The 20,425-nt window shown below is 40.0% G+C and overlaps 1 protein-coding gene across 2 annotated transcripts in view; it reads right to left on the bottom strand.

Annotated features, from left to right (window-relative positions):
- The window catches only part of LOC129732569 (diacylglycerol kinase eta), a 260,168-nt gene that overhangs the window by 49,584 nt on the left and 190,159 nt on the right, over nt 1-20,425 (bottom strand). For both annotated transcript variants that reach the window (XM_055693541.1, XM_055693542.1), the window contains exons 3-6: nt 8,318-8,398; nt 7,019-7,170; nt 6,733-6,928; nt 6,175-6,672 (exon numbers count right to left, since the gene is read on the bottom strand). In XM_055693541.1, the coding sequence (XP_055549516.1) occupies nt 6,175-6,672; nt 6,733-6,928; nt 7,019-7,170; nt 8,318-8,398 (927 nt within the window). The remainder of the gene's footprint in view (nt 1-6,174; nt 6,673-6,732; nt 6,929-7,018; nt 7,171-8,317; nt 8,399-20,425) is intronic.

Here is a 20,425-nt window from a genome sequence, read left to right as displayed (position 1 = left end):
TAGTTCACCTCAACCAATAGTGATAAAAATCTGTGACATCTCAGGCAACTTCTGATAACGTTAGTTTTCATATTCCTAGCAACAGAATAAATATGAATTTATTCTAACGTCAGCCATGTCCACGTTAGAGTTAATTGTTGATATTCATGGTTCGGATTGCATGTTCAAAGAAGTTCCGTTCGCACTCTGAGAAGTTGAAGCATTCGGCTCGATGCTAGAGGAGGTCCATGTACAGTTGCATCGTTCAATTCATTTTGCTGATGTTTGATCATTTAACTTTTTAGTTTTTTTTAATCATACTCTCTCAAACTTAGCTCAGAGGTAGCCAAATAAAAATATTGATGAATCCAGTTTTGCTGAAATGGAATCTTTCTTAATAACAAGTTTTCTGTTGTTAACCATCAGTTACAGGAGTGTTTGGTCAATATAACTTCCAGACATAGATTTTGTGTACTTTTAGAACTGAATTAGCAAGCTGAGTTGAAATTTCAATTAGATCCTCCGTAGCTCCGGGTTGGCTTTTGCCAAACAGCTCTGCAGACAAAAATTGTCGGATGTCATTATGTCAAAACTAAATCCTAATTTTCCTATGTTGTAAAATATATTGCCATGCACTTGTATTAATTTTTTCAGAGACACGAAAGATTTGCTTCAGCCAGGACACCTTTATCACCTATATAAAGTTAATAATAACATTATAAGTATTATAATACCTTGCAACATCAGAGTTATACGATAAAAATTTTAAATCGCAACTTGTAGAACCACAATAATTTACATTTTTCGTGAAACATAGGGTAGGGGAGGGTAATTTTAGCGTACTGGTATTTTAGGCCCATTCTCAGTTTTTTCAGTTACATTCACAAGCACAAATAATCAATTCCTCCTCAGTTATCGCAACAAAATTATTGGAGTAGATCTTACCCTTCAGGCTTGCCTATCAATCCTCGACGGGACACAATTTGGAGACGTTGGGCGTGTTTGCCAACTTGGGGACCACATCGATATTCAGCCGCTCCATCGCACAGTGGTTCGAATTGTATGGCAAGGGCGGTCATAAATCATTTTTGTGCAATATTGCTTTTAAAAACTTCTGGAATCGACAGAATCAGGTGTGTTTTGACTATAACAACCTTTTTTTGGGACTGTCTTTATCCAACTTGTTTCAATTTTCTGGTATTTCCATTATCATGCATACATAATAGGGTGCCAATAGAATATAGGGAAAAGTTTGACCATTGAATTTTAAAATGTGGCAGTTTTCAAAAGTTTTGCCTTCACGAAAAAAGTCCCTATGCAAAATTTAAGCTCAATCGGGTTGTGTTAAGTGAATCCTCAAAGCGATCAAAGTTTGACTTTTCTATTATTGCAAAAACCTCTAACAAAATTGATATTGTCACCAGAAACCTCCCGTATTTCAACACCAAATATCAAAATTCGAATGTTGAGAACAAATTAGTAAATTTGAGCTGAATGTACCACAATCCTTCTAAGAAACTATGCCGAAAACATAATATTCAAGCGAAAAAGTAAGCATCTTTAGCCGCTTGTCATCGACTTGCCTGCAAATACATGCAAATGGAACCTTTACCAAATCTTTCCTGAGCCCTGAGCCTTTCGTTTGGTGGTAATTTGATGACAGTATCTCGCGCGGAACACATTTGAAAGTTTACATTAATTTTAGTATGAGTGGTGCTCTTTGACGTAGTAAACGTTCCCTCTCAAGACTAATTTCGATGACAGTTTAGCACATACCTATCCAAACAATATCGCAATTGCAAAACATACCTGTTTTCTGAAGGTTCATAATAAAAATAAACAGATGAAGCGACTGAATTTGTTCCTCAGCGGATTTATACACAATGTATAAAACACGTACTGTTTAAGCTGATTTTGCAAGTGTCAAACACCTTCCCTTATCTCGTGCTCAAAAGTTAACTGTTCATAAAATAGGCCAACAAAAACAGTTTTTCTGCTTTCTTAAATCGATAATAAGCAGAAAACAAAAAAACTTGTTTTCTATTTTTGACCTATGGGCGAACCAAACACCGCGTCTTTAGCCCTATGGTATTTCTTGATGAACGACGCAACTTCCGGCAAGCACTTCGTACTTTAAATTCCCTCGTTCACGGCCACTCCGAGCGGAAGAAGAGCAGCTTTAACATCGCTGTAACTTTCGCTGATTGTCAGCCACAGCAGCACTTCCTTGAGAAGGTTGGTGTGTGAAAAAAACTTCACCTTGGTGCTTAATTCCTTCGTGGGGGAAGCAAAATACAAAGTGCCCTGCCAGTCGTTGCCATTAAGGGTGAGACAGGTCTCATCGTCCACCACCACCGACACGTCGTGATTTGCCGGGAAAATCGATTTGACCATTTAATTCAGGCGCTGCCACTGCGTCATTGCCTGCAACTTCCAGATTGCCTGATACGAGTGAACGGAACTGCTGCTTTCTGATATGTATCTCCATGTTCGTCAGGCACTTTTTTACTGTTTGGTCGGGTGCACAGACCTCTCGGCTAAGCGTACGCAGTGATGTAGCCACTTTTCTCTCGGTCTTCCCCTTCAGCATCTTTTGGAGCTTTTTGATCGTATCTCAGGATCGTCGGCCGTCCGGAATTGGGCTTTCTTTTAATGCTCTGATTGTTGTCCAATAGTGCCAAGATGTTTTTTTTTTGTTCACACAACATTTACTTGACACGGCACAAGATAATGCCAAGATGTTGTAGATGCCGGAATGGGAGTATCCGGTGTTCACGAATTGCCGCACGGTGTCTATTTTCGACGCAGCGGGGTACCATTATTTAAACGCACACACATTTGAACGGAGTAGCCTCACTGTTTTCGCCATCACGGTTAGGGTTTGACTGATAGAGCTATCAAATTTTTTCTGCTGACTCATGGGTTAATATGGGGATTGATGCTGCATGCCTAGTTTCGTCAGTGCGTGTAAAGATAAACCCATAAAAAACCAGCAATGTTTGTCCATTATTTTAGTGCAAACGTTATTGCACATTATATTACTGAACAATTAGAGTAAAAAACAGCTTGCCAACAACTCAACCGTGTGTCTCGTTTCGGCTTCAAACAGGATTGCATGAAACCATTAACACTAACACATGTGCACAACGCAGAGTCGCCAGAGTTGTTAGTGAAACCATTTTTTTTTTTGTGTGGACTCATCACTGCGACCAGAGCTTAGATCTTTTGTGATATTGCCCAGGTGTTTTCTGTACTCCGCACTTCATATTATTAGCAGTAACACTATTGAAGTAAGTGATACGCTTATCATTCATATCAGTGCTTGTGTGTGATTACCTTTTTGTTTCAAGCTTACTGCTCTACTATACCGAGCCTCTGTCCATCCTAACAATATCGCCTAGCAAAGCCTTAGAATATCAATGTTAATTCATGAGTAGATGAATTGAATTAATCTCAGTGTCAGTACATTTATTCTCTGATGCAACTCAGTAACCTATGTTCATTGCGACGATGCGTGAATATCGTTTCTCATATTCAATGACAGAACAGTGGAATGAATATCAAAGGCCTCGTAATGATATTCAAAGAAGCTTCGGTGATTATCAATCCAAGTAGTACAAATCTGTTCAGACGCTGTACACTGCCCAGTACAGTTTAAATGGTCGAATAAGGTTAATTTTGATATGATATTCATTTTTGACGATCAAAATATCAACACGCGTGTTAAAGTTTATCTTGTCGGTGTTCATCGGTTGTTTGGTATCATGAATATCAACGGTCGCATGGGTAGTATGATTATCAATATAAATACGGCTGAAAATCGCTGCTTTTGAATATCATGACCGTGAATATTCTCAGCACTGTCGCCTAGTTATAATTCCCTGGAGAGAATTTTCATATGTTACTCACACCAGTTTTATTATAATAGGGACATATTTTTGTTAGGAGGAGAGTCAACAGGGGTACTGTAGAATCCAGATTGAAGGAAGGGTTTGTGTCGGGGAGCCTGAGAATAAACCCATGCTTAAAGTCCTTTGACAAGCAAAAGGCCTGATTCTACTAAGATTCGAACCCACGACCACCCGCTTACCAAAGCGGACTCTGTAACCTTGCGGCTACGGAGCTCTCCTTAGTGAAACCATACTAATATGATTGGCAGCCTGGAATCATCGCAAAGCATTGCGTCGCGTCGAAGGGTAGTCTGCTGTTCGTTGTTTACCGAAAAAGGATGTCAGTGAACAATCGTTATAGGCATAATTGCTCTGATCCGTCGGCTTACTGTTAGCAAAAGGCATTGCCTTATGTCTAGTGCTCAAACAGTCGTGCTGAAAGTGTTGCGGTTCTACACACACATATGTAGGCGAATGACAAATCAGACATACGCTGAAAATAGAAACCATGTGAGCTGAAAATGTGATGTTTAGGCCGGAATTTCCCGCCAAACTTTTACGTGTTTGCATTGCTATTTTTCGCATTTGAAAGCTTTTTGTACGTACTCAAAAGCACCAGGCTATTTAAGCTTAACCGTCATAACAATGAGCAACATTCAAGCCCCATCATTATTCTAGATCAATACTTCAATAAAATGTTAACGAGAGCCGCCTAATAAACCGGAAATAGGTCTTTTACCCTATATCCTATTTACAGTACAAATCGGATTGTTGTATGCGATACGTGTTTGCTAGACCAAAAACTTTCGCAGAAACAATAATGATCGGAATCGTGAGAGGGATCAGAAATGTTAGTTGTCAAAACTCCAGTTGGTAAAAATGGACTTTCTTGTTCTCTTTTTTTTCACCTGCATACCGAGCTCAAATATAAAAACTTTTACAAAATGTCAATTCAATTACAATTAAAATATTACAATTAGACTTACAATACTCTATCAAAATTCATAAATAAAAGGTATATAGAGCCATCTTTGTCCCATATGACATCAGGGAAAAGTTATTTTAAATCACTTTAATTCAAAGAAACAGAGTTGCTTGTCAAACTAATGGACTGCCTATTATTTAAAAGGGCCTCTTTAGGAGCAAATTATCTTTTAGACATAACCATTACTCACACCTGGGGCGTTCCCAAAGTATGCCTGTTAAAAGCACCGCGGCGCTTTCGCAACTAAAACGTACACGAAACCCGAATATCATCTGACTACCAGAAATCATCTATTAAAACACTCGCTGTAAATATCAATTGCAGTTCATGAAATTGCTTCTGTAGAAGCAGTCTCAAACTCGAAACAAAAACAAATTTTCATTTTACTGAACTCTTTGAGCCTGTCAAAAAAACGTGACATAAATACTTTAAAATAATATTTCCATTGAGCAACCAATTCAAACATGCACAATGTTAACCATGCTGCCTGACCTCCTGAAGGGATAAAAAATATCGATATGGGGATTGAAGCCCTTTAGGTACATTCGACAACAAATTTAGTGATAACCGTTTTGCAATAGTTTTGCTGACCAGATTGAAAATAAACGAAATCCCTAATTCACTTTCAAATCATCTAAACTGTGATCAACAGAGCTGAAAATATATGCATTTTGGTGAACTTCTCAGAAAGCAAAGAACCTTAAAGTATTTCAAACGGAATAAAACATTGAAGCATGAATAAATCAATGAAAAAATTATGTATTATGTTTCATAGAAATGCGAAACTTTCATAATGCTTTTCCACATTTCGCAGCCAGCTTTTCAATGGTCAGATGTGCTTCGCTTCAATGGGGAGCATTTCAACTAGATTGCTTGAGGGCTTTGGAAGGCGTGATACACGGAGCATTTTTTTTACTTTCTTAGTATGGCTTTTGTGTTTAGGATGTCTAGGAAACACGATAGTTTCTTGAAGTTTAAATGTCAAGCTTTTATTAAAATTTTCACCAAACGTTTTTTTTATGCTGGTATGTGATTCTATATGGTAGAACTTGTAAATGCATCCAAAACAGCATGTCAAGTAAAAAATAATGGATAAAATGTTTTTTTAAGTTTTTATGTAAATTTTTGCAAAATACTCAAACCAATCTTAACCCTCTAGTACCCAAATTAATTTTTGGACGGACTTCGAAAAAATCACTCTTAAGCCTCATAAACATTTTTTAAGTTCTTATTGAAGCTTTTTAGAGGTTCGACTGAAGACCGCCTAGAGGCGGCACTGGGCACTAGAGGGTTAAAATCGGAAGAATATATGTTACTTACCGTCATGCTCAACTTGTCGATTTCACTCAGAACCCAACCGACCGAACCGTCGCCCGAGCAAATCAGTATTCGGAATGGGTCGAAGTGACGGAACAGCCGTAGTCCCAATCCCGGTCCGCTGGAGATCAGATCGAAAACTTGGGCCGGATTCAGCAGTTGTTTGAAGCGTCGAAGAAACTTGACGCCCTGATTGTCGCCAGATTTCGAGTTTACAAACACCAGCAACGGTGAAAAACTACCGTGCGGCTTGCACACGTCCCAGGCATCATCGATGCCGATGGAATGTAGCGATATTGGTGGGACCACCGAAACTCGCGCCGGTCCCAGTGGGCAAGCTACATTAGCCTTGGGTCGGCACGCGGTGTGAGCTGTCGAGCGGCACCAGAGGCATCGCCAGTCCTGCAGTCTGATCACGGAACCGCACGTTTTGTCGCACACGATACACTTCGCCGATACCGGCAGGTTTCCCTCCATCCATTGGTGAGGCATAACAATGTTCTACGAAAACAGAAAAATGCACTTTCAATTCGTTTTGTTGTTCCTTTGAAAAAAGCTTACCCCATCCTGATCCTCAATGATGTCCTTTCCCACTGATGCGAGAGTGGTCCACTTGCAGTTGGATATCGCTTTGGCAGCGCATCGCTTGTGCACCTTGCATTTGCACACCTCACACGACAAACCGTGCGAGGTGACTCCGGATAGAGCTTCTCGGCAAACGTTGCAGTAAGTGGGCCTAGCATGTGAGGTAGCGTACCTGTCAACGGCGAAATATACAAACACACCACAGATGTTTTAACGTAAATCTACCTTAGCCTCCAATAAGAAATAAGAACGTTAATCTTACCAATGGTGGTATCCGGAAAGGAAGTCATGCTGATCCGGAGGGCCGGGTTCGAAAAAATCTCTCGCCGAAGTCGCCTTCAGCGCCTGCAGCCACTCTTCCATTTCGCGGCGATTCTCCGCACACAGCACCAGGGAACGGGTCGGGGTGATTAGCTAGAACGAACGAAATCGTGCTGTAGAATGGCATTTGAAACGATAGCGACATGATTTTCTAAGACTTTAATATCAGCTCGCAGTGAAGTACCAGCGATGGCCGGTGAAACGTGAAACGTGATTATTATCCTCTTACAGTAGAATAAGTAAAATCATCCGAAGGTATCGCACCATTGCATTCCTTTGTCGGGGCTGCTTTCCTTTGATCTTCCCCTCTGGTAAAAAAAAATGTTCGCACAGACGGAACCTTTTTTCGCAAGAAAACAGTTTCCGCCCGAGCGGACGCTTATTTGCGCGCGATATATTTGCACTCAGGTAGAACTCGGCAATTTGCCGGACAATAATGGGATAACGAAATTCGACGGTTTCCTTTTCAACTACGGGTGGATATTTAGATACTAGAATGGTTTCGAATTGAGATTGCGATGTAGATTTCCAGAAAGTGGGTCAACTGAGAATAGTACCGTAGTAAGCCATTTCACATTTATTTATGTAGGTAATTATTCAAAAACCAGCCAACAAAAGTTATTTAAATCTCGTAGGTCAATACGAGCTGCGCTGGAAATTACTTCGTCTAAAAATGCTCCATGACAATTGCTGATGGAGTTTGCCTTCTTTGGTACAGATCTCAAAGTCATGCTTCAAGTTGGCTAATTAAACCATCCCCATGTAATAGAAAGACAGGAAAAGTGCCTGCCAAACAGTTTGCGGAGCTTGGGAAAATGGTTATTGCCGAGTGTACCAACGATAGGTACCATTAAAGCATTAGCGTTAATTACTAAAGTGCTAAAATAAACAGCTTCAACGCGCAGACGGCCCCTTCAGAAACGATTCCTTCAAAGTTCCATCACCGAGACAAATGAAAAAGTATTTGGGCGAGATAATTCATTAGCCAAAAACAAACTTACAGATGATTTGAATCCAAGGCAAACCAATATTTATCGTTAAGAAATCATAAATCAACTCGTTCAAACAACAGTTTTGTCATTACTGAATACCAAATTAATGGTGTAATATTGGAAAAAAATACCACCCCTTCACGGATGAAAGAAAATATTTTACATGATTTAGGTATTGTTTTTCCTTCCTCTTTATTCAGCGAACCGAACGCGGAAAGAAGCCAGCGAAACAATATCAAATAACTCACCTGGAAGCTGTGGTTCGCATTTTTCGTACTGCACTCGGCGAAACACAAATTCGAAAGGTCGACTTCATCGAACAGTTCACTCTGCAAAGAAAGAAAACAAAAGAAAAAGAGAAATTAATAAAAATTCTTCCAGTTTCAGTACCTATCGACAGTCAGCTGAAATAATGTTCAGACAGAGCTCTAGCCTGATATCCTTTTAATTGTGTCATTCGTCCGTTTCGGTCGGAGATTGCACACGATACGACTCGAGAACGGCAACTGTCTATCATTTCGGGAAAGTTGAAGCGAAAGCTGAGATCAACAGTTACTGATGTTAATTACTAGTCATTTCGACCGGCTTCATCAAACGATTGGCATTTGTGGGGTGTGCAGCGAAAAACGAAAAGGGCACAAGACAAAGCCGGATTTTACGACCGAAACCCTCGGATAACCTTTGGCTTTTTGCCGATGGCGTGACGGATGGAAGCCTGGGATTCATTTTTATCAGGTTATCGAACCGAGATTTTCTAAAGACGCATTGATCACAGTTAGAAGACTTTTATATCCTGATTGCTATAAATTTAGCAGTTCAATCTTCATTAGCTCTTTTTCGTGATAGTGTGGATAAATTTTAAACTATTACAGGACTAGTCTAGAGAATATTTTATAATCTAGTATTTTACTCCTCTTACTTTTTTTAATTGAATTTAATCTCAGTATATGCTGAATAACTTTTTACGGGCAAAATAAATTATGTTTTGTAATTTAGTGTGAATTTACTCCACGAAGAACGAACTGCAATTTTTTTTTCTTTAATTTTCACATTGTGTGATCATTATTAGGCGATAATGAAACCTTCTTGTGCCTAAGTTGTTTGCGCAAATTCAAATTTTTTCTACGTTGGACGAATTTGAAAATCTAGTAATTCAACCATGGAAAAAGCGGTCAAGGTTTGAGCGCTTATATATCAGTCATTTCTCATCAGATTATCGAGGTTTCGACATTAATCGATCAGAAACAATTTTACGGTTGAGTTTCAGTAACAAAAATAAAATTTGATTCTCAGTAATCAGGTATAATAGCTCCAGCATGCAAAAATTAAGTCTTCATTGTATAACCGATTACTGCAGCGAGAGGACGGTTGACTCTCACTGGAAACTGGCTCGACTCGCAGGCGTCAGAGCAGCAGCTGAGTTTAGTGCAGCAGGACTGAGCAAGCGGCTCATTAGATCGCAGTGTTCTACAGCAGACGGAACTACCGGCGGACTGCACAACATTGCTGAACATGTCCGGACCTGTAATTATATAGCCCGGATCTGTCGCATCGCGTTTGCTTTCAGCGGTAGCGTTCGTAATTGTTATATTTACTAGCAAGAGAACTGGAATCATTGCGTGCCATCGGTAAATATGAGTAAAATCAAATCATTTTTGAATGCTTTTTTTTCTGTATGGACTTCCTCACTGCGACCAGAATCGTTGATCTATTGTGAGATATGCCCGGGTGTCTGCTGTATCCCGCACTTCTATTTTTAGCAATACCGCTATTGAGAAGTGGCATGCTTATTATTATTGTTTATCAGTGCTTGTGTGTAATGTACTTCCCCTCGTTTTACACGCTTACTGTTCTTCTATACCGAGCCTCCTTCCTCCTGTCCCTTTTATCTGGCCAGTTTTATTGATAAGAGGGACTTATTTTTTGTTAAGAGGAAGTCACGCAAAGGTATTATAGAATTCAGCGTGAAGCAAGGGTAAGTCTGAGAATAAACTCATACTTGAAGTCCTTTTTGACATCGAATGGCCTGATTCTACTAAGATTCGAACCCACGACCATCCGCTTAACAAAGCGGACTCTGTAACCTTGCGGCTACGCAGCTCCCCAGAGGCTTTTTGAATGCTTCAAATCATAATGTGAAAAATAATATATTTCTCTGCTACTTTCCATAACCTTTATAACATCGATAACAACTAGATATTTGTTGTTGTGGTATTTTTTTTTCTTTTTTTTTATGAAATACACTAAAGCCTTTTTACGCGGTTTTTATACACGTCTTTTCAAGACGGATTGCGAATTTTGTGCCGATTTCCCAGAGGAGTCGTTTTTAACGCGGCATATTTTTAATGGTTTTTCATTGTCAAATCGTTTATTCAGAGCGTCCAATAAGTTTACTTAATCCAACGGGTGAATATTTACTGATTCGGTCTAATCTTTTTTTTATTTTGTCTTGATTTGCAGCTTGATTCGCAGGTGGAAATAACACAGCTATTGATTCTTTTTCGGAAGTATTTAGCAGAAATGATTAAAGACTTTTAGTAAATAAATAGTTTTTTCACGCGGATTTTAGAATCTACGCGATTTTTTTGCACGCGTTGCGTATCTCCCGCGTAAAAAAGTTTTTAGCGTACGGTACAGTTTTGAAAAGAAACTCATTACAGTTTTAAATGTGCCCGACGATCCGACCATTTTAAGTTGTCTTTTTCGAGGAAATTTTAGTTGTGTTGTATTTGTCTAAAATGTTGTTTTCGAACGTTCGGAAGTCTTGTATTGCTTTAGTCTGGTTTTAGGTTTAGCTGTGAATAATCCTTTTTTGTGTCTGTGTATGGATCTATTAATCATCTTTCTCAACACAAAGCCCTCAAAGTAGGTACTCAAAAGCTTACACGCATCAAAAGAGCCTGGACCTGACAGAATTGCTCCCATGTTCTCAAAGAATCTTCCTGAAGAGCTTACAGTTCCATTAAAACACCTTTGAAATTTAACTCTGGGAAAGGGAAATTCCCCGAAACCTGGAAATGTTTTGATTTGGTGCCTATTTTCAATTCAGGTGCAAACTCCGTAACTATCGTGGAATTGCCATTGTCTCTGGCATTCCAAAAGTTTTTGAATGTACTCACTTGTAAATGGCAAAATTTTTCAGTAAGTAAAAAGCCATATCACTACTAAACAGCATGGTTTCTTTAAAGGTCCCTAACCATCCTCGAATCTTTTGGAATTTGTAACTTTTACTCTACCGAGCAGTCTGTCTGTTACTCCTTACGCTTCTTCTTCCTACAGCCTTTTTGACAGCCGTCACACGGCATCCATCATAGGCAAATGAAAAAAGAGGGAAAATGTCTTCGGTGGATTCGGGTTGTTATGGAAACGCGCTACTTGCGTAGTGCGGACACGAGCGACTGTATAAAAAACAGCTTTTTCTACATTCGCTTTTCTGAGGACATCTTCCAAATAATGTCGAATCGACACACGAAGTACATTTCTCGTTTCCTTCTGTAATGTTCTGTTGCCAATACGTTCTCAATGTGACTACCGGACTGCTAGCATGGAATGGTATCACGAACAAACTGCAACAGAGATCGTAATCTGAGAAGACAGTAAAATAAACTGTACCAATGGGATGCCTGACTCGGTCATAAGCAAAACAAAAGTATACTGCGGGCTTTATTTACCGCTTCAGCCGCATTTTTCAAGACCCGTGCACTATTAAACTTTTATATATTACATTATGGTTGGCGGGCGATCAGACCAAACCAAGCGCCAAAAAACATTATTTCGAGTAATTGGCGATCAAAGTTTAACCACCCCATATGTTTCCTGCAAGCTGCTGTAGGGAGTTTATGTTATAATACCATTATAAACTGTTCAAATGATTTCCGTTTTTTTTTTTCATGAATAATAGATAATCAATTTGACCATTCACTGGCGTCAAAAACTCAGTTTCCAAAAAAGTGGCGCTTGGTTCGATCTGGTCGCACGCCGACCATATGTGAAACTCATATAGAATCATACCCCTGCCGCACACGAAGGAAGAGTAAAATCAGACCAAAAACGATTCCTTTTAAACGGGCTTCGAAACTTGAATTGAACTGCATTTCCTCTGCCATCGAATGAAGCACGTTGTATGCAGTCTACATTTGCTTGAAAAAATAAACAAATAAATAAACAAATTTGTCGTTCATCTAAGAAATGATTGGAATCAGGTTGTATACTACATTAAAAGATCGATTTGAAATACCGAAAGTAGATTACAGGTCGGACTCGATTATCCGGAACATCACAAAATTTTTCATTCCGGATAATCGAGTTTTCCGGATTTAAGTTTGCGATTAATGAACATAAAATAAAAATTTCATTTTTTTTATTTTACCTGTATGATACAGTGACGAAACCAGAAATTATTTCTGAAGCGCAAAGGGGTGCAATCTTGAGAAGCAGAAAAAAAATTGGACACTGATTATTTTCACTTATTTCGAACATGTCCTAAATATTCCGGAAGTGACATAAATGGTAACAAATATGCCAGACGGGCTGGTAAAGGTAAAATTTCGGAATGAAAATTAAAAACGAACACCAAAAAAATAAAATTCCGAATAATCAAGTCTGAAATTCCGGATAATCGAATTCCGGATAATCGAGTCCGACCTGTACTGCCAAACCTAAAACTAGACTACAACTCCTTCCGACCGTTAAAAAACAATATTCTAAACAAATACGACACAAATAAACTTTCCTTGAAAAAGGCCACCAAGAACGGCCGAAACGTCGAGCAATTTGTCTAAATTATTGTTTACCTACCACTCGTATTAAGTTTTCCATCATTTCAATTTCTTTATTAATTGTTTGAATGTTTGCTTGGGCATAGGTATTTCACATTTAAGGCACCGTCAGTAACTAGAGCTGCAGTAACTAGATTGCCTGTCAATGTGTAGGATAGGCACTTATTTCAGATTTTGTGAAACTTATTGATAATAAAAACCTTTGAATTGCCGATCAAAAACATTCATGAAAAGGAGTCTTTGCAGTTCTGTTCATCTAGAAGTTCCACATAGCGGAAACCCAATATTCTCATAAAAAATGACCCGGAACGAAAACTTATGAGAAAAATATTACCAACAGCATTTTTGCACACACCATCTTTGTAAAGTTATGAAGCTATCACTCAATCGTTAGCTACAAAAAGTTTCCAGATTAATGGAATGTAATTTTTCGAGCTAAATTTCTATTTTTAACAACGGCTTTTACCCGTTAACATTCAAGTTAATTAAGCAAACAATGTGTGCAGTAGGAAAGGCGTTGTCGACAGACAACATCTGTCTGTCTGTCTGTCTGTCTGTCTGTCTGCAAAGTTGCTGATTATCACAATCATTCATGATTCATCATCGTCGCTCCTCACTAGTGACTTGGTACTAGAGCTGCAACCTATCGCATCATCAAGTGCGAATAACAGTGCTTACTGAACTGTTTGGGTTTATTCTATCCTTAACTTCTTCTCCTGCTATTGTATCTCACTGAGTTAACACATTCGGCCACCCGAAAAAAAGTTACTCACCATCAATTCGACTAACAGCTGAAGCGAACGAATCTAACGAAGCGAACGAAGCGTCGGGAAAGAACAATGACGTTTACAAAGGAAAAAAACACCGTTGGTTTTGGTAAGAATATATTCGTACAAGACCCAAACAAACGTCGCCGCCTAGGGTAGGCAAGCGAATTCTCTGTTTATCGAATAGGGTGTTCGATACATCTGAGAAGGGATGTATTCTTGACAGAATAAATTTTGCGGAATATAGTTTAAGGAATTAGTTTAGATGTTCACATGTATTGTTCGAGATGTTTGAAAAGGAAAAAATGACATTCTTTCAATGTATGTTTTTATTTTTATGTTTCTTGAAGTCAACTGATTATTGGTTTCTGAAATTTAAAATGAATTTAACAAAACTGGAAGCATCGATAAGGCACCTATATTCTATTGCCCCTGTAGCAGCAGCTTTTTCCTCCACAACATCCTTCATCTTTGTTTTTAAAGCGCGGCAGTTCATCACTGCTTGACTCTTCCTATTTTCACAACTACAACTACGCAGCACTGTTGGCTGAAGAAAGCTAATCGCTTCGGTTCACCCAAAAAAAAAAGACCCGAAGAATATGACTGATGCAAATCGTACGAACGGTGCGAACGATGCAAATGAAGTGAATGATGCGAATCATCTGAATATTCTGAGTGATGAGATTATCACGGGAAAAAAACCTCTGTCTTCCCTATTGATCTGATCGGGTCCGAAGCGAAGATGGTGCGAAGAGAAAAAAAAACTTCTCATACGTGAGTCACTCACCATGGCACGGGACAATCAACGCGTTCGTTTCATTTATGAGTGCATGCTGAACAGAGTACTTCTGGTTGCAGACAACGTATTTGAGTGTAATGAAGTGATAATCAGCAACACTGTCTGTCTGTCTGTCTGTCTGTCTGTCTGTCTGTCTGTCTGTCTGTCTGTCTGTCTGTCTGTCTGTCTGTCTGTCTGTCTGTCTGTCTGTCTGCCTGTCTGTCTGTCTGTCTGTCTGTCTGTCTGTCTGTCTGTCTGTCTGTCTGTCTGTCTGTCTGTCTGTCTGTCTGTCTGTCTGTCTGTCTGTCTGTCTGTCTGTCTGTCTGTCTGTCTGTCTGTCTGTCTGTCTGTCTGTCTGTCTGTCTGTCTGTCTGTCTGTCTGTCTGTCTGTCTGTCTGTCTGTCTGTCTGTCTGTCTGTCTGCCTGTCTGTCTGTCTGTCTGTCTGTCTGCCTGTCTGTCTGTCTGTCTGTCTGTCTGTCTGTCTGTCTGTCTGTCTGTCTGTCTGTCTGTCTGTCTGTCTGTCTGTCTGTCTGTCTGTCTGTCTGTCTGTCTGTCTGTCTGTCTGTCTGTCTGTCTGTCTGTCTGTCTGTCTGTCTGTCTGTCTGTCTGTCTGTCTGTCTGTCTGTCTGTCTGTCTGTCTGTCTGTCTGTCTGTCTGTCTGTCTGTCTGTCTGTCTGTCTGTCTGTCTGTCTGTCTGTCTGTCTGTCTGTCTGTCTGTCTGTCTGTCTGTCTGTCTGTCTGTCTGTCTGTCTGTCTGTCTGTCTGTCTGTCTGTCTGTCTGTCTGTCTGTCTGTCTGTCTGTCTGTCTGTCTGTCTGTCTGTCTGTCTGTCTGTCTGTCTGTCTGTCTGTCTGTCTGTCTGTCTGTCTGTCTGTCTGTCTGTCTGTCTGTCTGTCTGTCTGTCTGTCTGTCTGTCTGTCTGTCTGTCTGTCTGTCTGTCTGTCTGTCTGTCTGTCTGTCTGTCTGTCTGTCTGTCTGTCTGTCTGTCTGTCTGTCTGTCTGTCTGTCTGTCTGTCTGTCTGTCTGTCTGTCTGTCTGTCTGTCTGTCTGTCTGTCTGTCTGTCTGTCTGTCTGTCTGTCTGTCTGTCTGTCTGTCTGTCTGTCTGTCTGTCTGTCTGTCTGTCTGTCTGTCTGTCTGTCTGTCTGTCTGTCTGTCTGTCTGTCTGTCTGTCTGTCTGTCTGTCTGTCTGTCTGTCTGTCTGTCTGTCTGTCTGTCTGTCTGTCTGTCTGTCTGTCTGTCTGTCTGTCTGTCTGTCTGTCTGTCTGTCTGTCTGTCTGTCTGTCTGTCTGTCTGTCTGTCTGTCTGTCTGTCTGTCTGTCTGTCTGTCTGTCTGTCTGTCTGTCTGTCTGTCTGTCTGTCTGTCTGTCTGTCTGTCTGTCTGTCTGTCTGTCTGTCTGTCTGTCTGTCTGTCTGTCTGTCTGTCTGTCTGTCTGTCTGTCTGTCTGTCTGTCTGTCTGTCTGTCTGTCTGTCTGTCTGTCTGTCTGTCTGTCTGTCTGTCTGTCTGTCTGTCTGTCTGTCTGTCTGTCTGTCTGTCTGTCTGTCTGTCTGTCTGTCTGTCTGTCTGTCTGTCTGTCTGTCTGTCTGTCTGTCTGTCTGTCTGTCTGTCTGTCTGTCTGTCTGTCTGTCTGTCTGTCTGTCTGTCTGTCTGTCTGTCTGTCTGTCTGTCTGTCTGTCTGTCTGTCTGTCTGTCTGTCTGTCTGTCTGTCTGTCTGTCTGTCTGTCTGTCTGTCTGTCTGTCTGTCTGTCTGTCTGTCTGTCTGTCTGTCTGTCTGTCTGTCTGTCTGTCTGTCTGTCTGTCTGTCTGTCTGTCTGTCTGTCTGTCTGTCTGTCTGTCTGTCTGTCTGTCTGTCTGTCTGTCTGTCTGTCTGTCTGTCTGTCTGTCTGTCTGTCTGTCTGTCTGTCTGTCTGTCTGTCTGTCTGTCTGTCTGTCTGTCTGTCTGTCTGTCTGTCTGTCTGTCTGTCTGTCTGTCTGTCTGTCTGTCTGTCTGTCTGTCTGTCTGTCTGTCTGTCTGTCTGTCTGTCTGTCTGTCTGTCTGTCTGTCTGTCTGTCTGTCTGTCTGTCTGTCTGTCTGTCTGTCTGTCTGTCTGTCTGTCTGTCTGTCTGTCTGTCTGTCTGTCTGTCTGTCTGTCTGTCTGTCTGTCTGTCTGTCTGTCTGTCTGTCTGTCTGTCTGTCTGTCTGTCAGTCTGTCTGTCTGTCTGTCTGTCTGTCTGTCTGTCTGTCTGTCTGTCAGTCTGTCTGTCTGTCTGTCTGTCTGTCTGTCTGTCTGTCTGTCAGTCTGTCTGTCTGTCTGTCTGTCTGTCTGTCTGTCTGTCTGTCTGTCTGTCTGTCTGTCTGTCTGTCTGTCTGTCTGTCTGTCTGTCTGTCTGTCTGTCTGTCTGTCTGTCTGTCTGTCTGTCTGTCTGTCTGTCTGTCTGTCTGTCTGTCTGTCTGTCTGTCTGTCTGTCTGTCTGTCTGTCTGTCTGTCTGTCTGTCTGTCTGTCTGTCTGTCTGTCTGTCTGTCTGTCTGTCTGTCTGTCTGTCTGTCTGTCTGTCTGTCTGTCTGTCTGTCTGTCTGTCTGTCTGTCTGTCTGTCTGTCTGTCTGTCTGTCTGTCTGTCTGTCTGTCTGTCTGTCTGTCTGTCTGTCTGTCTGTCTGTCTGTCTGTCTGTCTGTCTGTCTGTCTGTCTGTCTGTCTGTCTGTCTGTCTGTCTGTCTGTCTGTCTGTCAGCATAACTAATCAAGCAAATAAAACCAGATTTGGCATATGGTCGTTGATGAGGGGAAGGGCAAAAAATATTTCTTTGGTAGTTCGGTATTCCTCTCCCTCTTCAACGAGAGATTAAAAACAAATTCTTGCTCAACTCGGAAACAAAGCTAGCAAATGGAGTAAGCAGATTCCGACCTCTGATTGATCACTTGATGCAAGCTAGCCCTTGTACGATCGACATAATTATACACCCAGTCATCCGGGAATGTACTATTTGGCTTATATAAAAGCCTGTCTCTACTCAAACCAATCATTTCACTAGTCTATGGCGACTAGGATGGTCGTAACCAAGTAGCAGCAGTACTGGTCCTTTGTGACAAATTTAATACTTAATTGAAAAATTGATATTCTCGGGTACCTACCAGTAGCGGTAGTGGAGAGCGGTCGGTAGATGCAGCTGTAGTTCTTTCAGTAAAAAGTAACAAAAGGGTTGTGTGCGACGTAGAAATGCATAAAGCTGTCAATTGCATTACAAGTAATTGTTGTAATTGTAGCATTTGATAGTTTTATGTAACACTAACCACTCTGGAAACAATGTGATGACACTCAACAGTGGCGGCTGGATTCGATGAACGGCAATCTTGAAATTCAAGATGTGGACTTTCAGTTCCTAGAAAATAGCTGAAAATAGCCAAATACTCCTCAATATAAGTTTTTTCCGGAACCGGGATGAATCCCAATTGCCCAAAATCGACTTCAGATGCCAAAATAGCCGAATATCACCTTATATAAGTATTTATGGATTCGATATGATATTAATAGGCCGTGAATCGACCCTCGTTGTTGATTTGATTTTTTTTCAGAGTCACCACATTATTTCCAGAGTTATTTTAATAGTGTTGGAAAAAAAAATGAACATTGTTGAACATCTCAAACTTAGCGTTTATCAAAGAATTATTGTAATGAAGAAGTCTGTTTCGGATTTACCACTTGCGATCACTCTCGAATGCAACAAACAGCTTTATGTAGTTTTACGTAAACTTGCGGCCGTGGCTCTGCTCACAACCCTTCTCTTATTTTATTTATTTATTTATTTATTTATTTTTGTAATAACCACATACATTTTCTCGAAACAATCGATAACAATTAACAATGAAGAAGTACCAGTCAAGATTTTCATTTGATTGATTTTCTTTCCGCAATATTCCTGCCGCTTACTATCGACGGATGAGAAATTCATCACTAATGAGTTTCCGAATATCGTCCAGAATCCAGTGCAGTGTCCAAAATTAAGTGCACATGCGATCCTGGCCTCAAAAACTTTTTGTACTTAAAACTGAATTCTTGGGAATCAACAGATTGTATGAATTATTCAGCAGATTTTATGAATAATCACAAAGAAGTAACCAACTATGTTCATGCTTAGAGAACCCAACAAACCAAAATTATCCAATGGGACAAGTTCCTAAAGCATCTAATTTTTTTTCCTCTGTGTGGACTCATCACAGCGACCAGAGACATTTGTTCTATTGTGATATTGCCCAGGTGTTTTCTGTATTTCGCACTTCATAATATTGGCGGCAGTATCACTATTGAAATGAATGATACGCTTTTCATTACAATTCGTGCTTGTGTGTGAGAGTTTTAACCTTTCGTTTCAAGCTTACTGCTCTACTATACCGCCGAGCCTCTTTTCTATCATACCAATATCGCCAAATTACAATTCCCTGAACTGAGGCTACACCTAACGTTCCTCTCTGGCCAGGTTTATTCTAAGAGGGACTTATTATGTCAAGAGGAAGGAGTCTTATCGAAACCTCGTTCCTCGTGCCAATTTCGCCAATTACAATTCCCTGAGAGGATAAATATTCCTGAGATCAGTTTTATTATAAGAAGAACTTATTTTGTCAAGAGGAAGGAGTCTCAACGAAACCTCGTTCCTCCTACCAACACCGCGTCACAATCACAATTCCCGGAAGAGGCGCTCAATGCTTCACCTCTGGTCAGTTTTATTATAAGTAGGATTTATATTTTGTCAAGAGGAAGGAGTCTTATCGAGACCTCGTTCCTCCAGCCAAGACCGTGCCATAATTACAATTACCTGAAGAGAACTATTATACGTTACTCAGAACAGTTTTATTATAAGAGAGACTTTTTTTGTTTTAATGAATGATGACAGCGGTACTATAGAATTTAGCTTGAAGGAAGGGTATGTAGTGGAGAGCCTGAGAATAAACCCAAGTTAAAGTCCTTTGACAACCAAATGGCCTGATTCTACTAAGATTCGAACCCATGACCACTCGCTTATCGAAGCGGACTCTGTAACCTTGCGGCTACGAAGCTCCCCTTGTAATACATTGGTTACTAAGCATCTAAAAACCAGTGTATTACAAGAGAAAAGTATATTCTTTAATCAAAAGTAAAGATATTCTTATTTCGATAATACCAACCAATTCGACTTTTGAGTTAAACGTCCAATTCATCATGCATTTGACTTCCAATGACTATAAATAATTTGCAAGGTGTATAGAATCAAACTAGAATTGACATGCCTTCAACGCTCTGAACAAATAATATAAGGTGAAAAAATGAGCGGAATGAATTTACTAATAAAACTATAAATCTTCACATAGATTTGAAACAGTGTAAAAACTTTGTACATATGTTTTTATTTCGAAGTTACATGAATACAAATTAATTTACTCAAATATTCCAATAAATTTCTTTCATAATTGTTAGGATATCAAATGTTGATAGAAATGTAGGTTGAAAACATTAAACATTACATGTTATTTTATTTAATTGGTATTCACCAATACATGGTATGGTATTTTTAAGTTACATATTTTCGAAGCAAATCAACTCATAAATACTATGGGAATTACATAGTTTCCACTCTATGCTTGTATTACTGATAAAAGACGACGCCAAATACAGCCACAAATGTGGTACAGCCGAATTAAAAAAAGAATGTAAACCATGCACTGAATGTTCCAAGATACCGCGTTTACCATTCCTTCATTTAAGATGTTTCAACCACCAGGAATTAATTCACGTCTCACTCTCAATGCTTCAGCAATAGGATATCAAATATTTAATATACAAGACATTCACGAGAGTTGTGAGCCGAAGTAAAACAGTTAACATTACTGGCGTCTCCATTATAAGCCATCCACAGAAAAATACTAATTTCATAAGACTGTCAGGGTTCACTCTCATCTGTTTTGTGCGGTCAATGCCCGACAGCTTTCACAGCTTCTCAACGAGGCACCCTCATAAAATAAATTAGTTTATGTAACACCGTAACACATTCCCTATGGTATCATTTCTTTAATCAGCAAGAT

This window comes from Wyeomyia smithii, chromosome 3 (genome assembly GCF_029784165.1).
Source record: "Wyeomyia smithii strain HCP4-BCI-WySm-NY-G18 chromosome 3, ASM2978416v1, whole genome shotgun sequence".
Lineage (NCBI taxonomy): Eukaryota > Metazoa > Arthropoda > Insecta > Diptera > Culicidae > Wyeomyia > Wyeomyia smithii.
The sequence above is the reverse complement of the archived record's forward strand: the minus strand, read 5'-3'. Positions and strand labels throughout refer to the sequence as shown.